Source organism: Habropoda laboriosa, unplaced genomic scaffold (assembly GCF_001263275.1).
Source record: "Habropoda laboriosa isolate 0110345459 unplaced genomic scaffold, ASM126327v1 scaffold67, whole genome shotgun sequence".
Classification (NCBI taxonomy): domain Eukaryota; kingdom Metazoa; phylum Arthropoda; class Insecta; order Hymenoptera; family Apidae; genus Habropoda; species Habropoda laboriosa.
The window spans coordinates 1,936,658-1,938,954 of NW_017100242.1; the positions used below are offsets into that span (position 1 = coordinate 1,936,658).

A 2,297-nucleotide genomic window follows, 5' to 3' on the forward strand; every position below is an offset into this window, starting at 1 on the left:
AAAAAATGCTTTTCCTCCTATAGAAAGCACGGCTTCAACGAGCCTAGTTGGCTGGCAGTTGGCACCGATGACGTCTACTTCCGTCTGCCATATTGTTTAAATAATTCTGTTTCACGAGCGCGGAATTTAAGGTCAGTTATTTCTAATTTTGTTCTACCATCGAAGCTGAATTTATAAATAAATTGATATTATAAGTTCTATTTTCTTAATTCTTTAAGAAACTAATTCACTTGGTTTTGTAATTATAATAGCTACGAAAACATTTCAATGTTATTTAAGAAAAATGTAATTCTATTGCGCAGCATATATTTGCGCCATAATTATAAAAAAATTTATGTGGTAATTCAAACATACTAACATTAAAAAATATTTATCTTAAAATTTGATTCTTTAGTGAAACTTCAATATCCCTAGGATGTATTTAATTCAGTAACTAGTTTTCTTAACCTGTTTATACTTGTTTCATATAAAGTAACGACAATGTTGACGAGTAAGTTAGTTTTAAGTTATGTTTTACTAAAATAGCAGCAAATTTTTTTCGAAGTAACATGATTGTATTAATAGACACATAATACATGCCACTAAGCATGGTATAAAATTTTTGTACATGTACAACTGTTTGTAATTTGCAACAAGCATGTTTGAGATAAGACACGAGCTTTTTAAACACGACATAGTTATAATATTTATTTTATTTCCATGTAATTTTAATTTTATATTTACAGGATGGTTGACAAATAATTTTCGTTTTGCGTATAATTGCAATGCTGGATATAATGTATATTCACCTATATTTATGCAAACACGAGAATATGCTGCTAGGAAAGGAACAAGAGAAAAAGCTAGGAAGAAGAAAGTTAAAAAAGTGATTGAAAAAGTAGGATTTGATGCAAAGACATGGAGTAAAAAAGAGTATGTATTTTATAACATTAAGATGACTACAATAATGTATATTATAAATCTAGTAAGTAAGTTTATAATTTCATGATAGAGTGAAGAAATCAGTTTCTCCACTTGGTACAATAGATGACAGTTGGAGGCACAAAGCAACTGATGATGTATGGGTAATAAAGTATCATCAAAGGCCAATTTTTTCTTTCAAAGAAGCTATACAATGTCATCGGGAAACACATCATCCAACTATGTTCAATAAATCTAATGCATCTGTTAATGTATTTATAGAATTGGATATGAAGGTGAGGAATGTCAATTGGTATTTATAAAATAGTTTTATTAATACTAAAATTAATTAGTGGTGCTTATTTAATAAAAATACTTTACTAAAATATTTACACCAGCGTGAGAAGAAAAATAAATTTGTTGAGAAATTTTCAAAAGTTATTGATACACCACATACATTTAAACATGAAGAGGCACCAAATAAAATATTAGTTTTCTGTAAAAATTTGGAAGAACAAGAAAAGGCTAGAAATGCTGGAGCTGATTTTGTTGGTGGTATTGAACTAATAAAACAAATTCAAGTAAGTCAAAATATTATAAAATAATATTATAAAACATTAGATAAAGATAAAGCTTATTAATTTACTTATTATAGAATGGAGCCTTTGTGTTTAAAGAGTATGATTATATTCTATCTCATGCAAACATCTTAACCGATTTATTATTAATTCGAGGTTTGTTGAAAAGGAAATTTCCAAATATGAAAACAGGTAAATAAGTGTATCTTTTAAATATAAAAATTTTTATTTGTAACAATTGAATTTGGATGTTATTAATTTAAATATTTCAGGTACTTTGGGTAATGACATGACTAAACTTGTTCTAAAATTTAGAGATGGAATTGAATATACTGCAATACCTCATGATATTCACAAAGACTATGGTACAATTACTACAACTTTTGGCTTGGTAAATTTATAATTTATGACATGTAAAATCTGTCAAGATGTATATTTTTAAATTCTGTTTATTATTTGCTTTTTAGCTTGACATGGATTTAAAACAGCTAGAAGAAAACTTTGATGCTCTTCTTAATAACATTAACAAAATGAGGCCGAAACGTGAAGAGCTCTTTATTCAAAGGTAGACATATTTTTATTTGAAAATAATGTATCAAATTTGTATAAATTTCAGTAATGTATGTCTAATAAAATATTCCAAATGTACTAAAATTTTTCAGAGTTCAGGTTAGGTGTCCACCTTCACCAGAATCTTTGAAAGTTAATTTTAAAGATTACCTTTTAACGAATGTTAAAGAAGAAGTAAAAGAACAGGAAGAAGATAACACAGCAATTATCTCTACCCATTAATTATTTAATAAATAAATAAAATTTTAC

The 2,297-nt window shown here is 26.9% G+C and overlaps 1 protein-coding gene across 1 annotated transcript; it reads left to right on the forward strand.

Annotated features, from left to right (window-relative positions):
• Positions 1 to 451: 451 nt before the first annotated feature.
• LOC108572077 (50S ribosomal protein L1) lies at positions 452 to 2,270 on the forward strand. The gene is made up of 8 exons (XM_017934263.1): positions 452 to 490; positions 726 to 912; positions 992 to 1,196; positions 1,299 to 1,481; positions 1,556 to 1,670; positions 1,751 to 1,869; positions 1,946 to 2,043; positions 2,141 to 2,270. Exons 1-8 carry the CDS (start codon positions 481 to 483, stop codon positions 2,268 to 2,270), a joined length of 1,047 nt encoding a protein of 348 aa, XP_017789752.1. The 5' UTR covers positions 452 to 480.
• Positions 2,271 to 2,297: the final 27 nt, after the last annotated feature.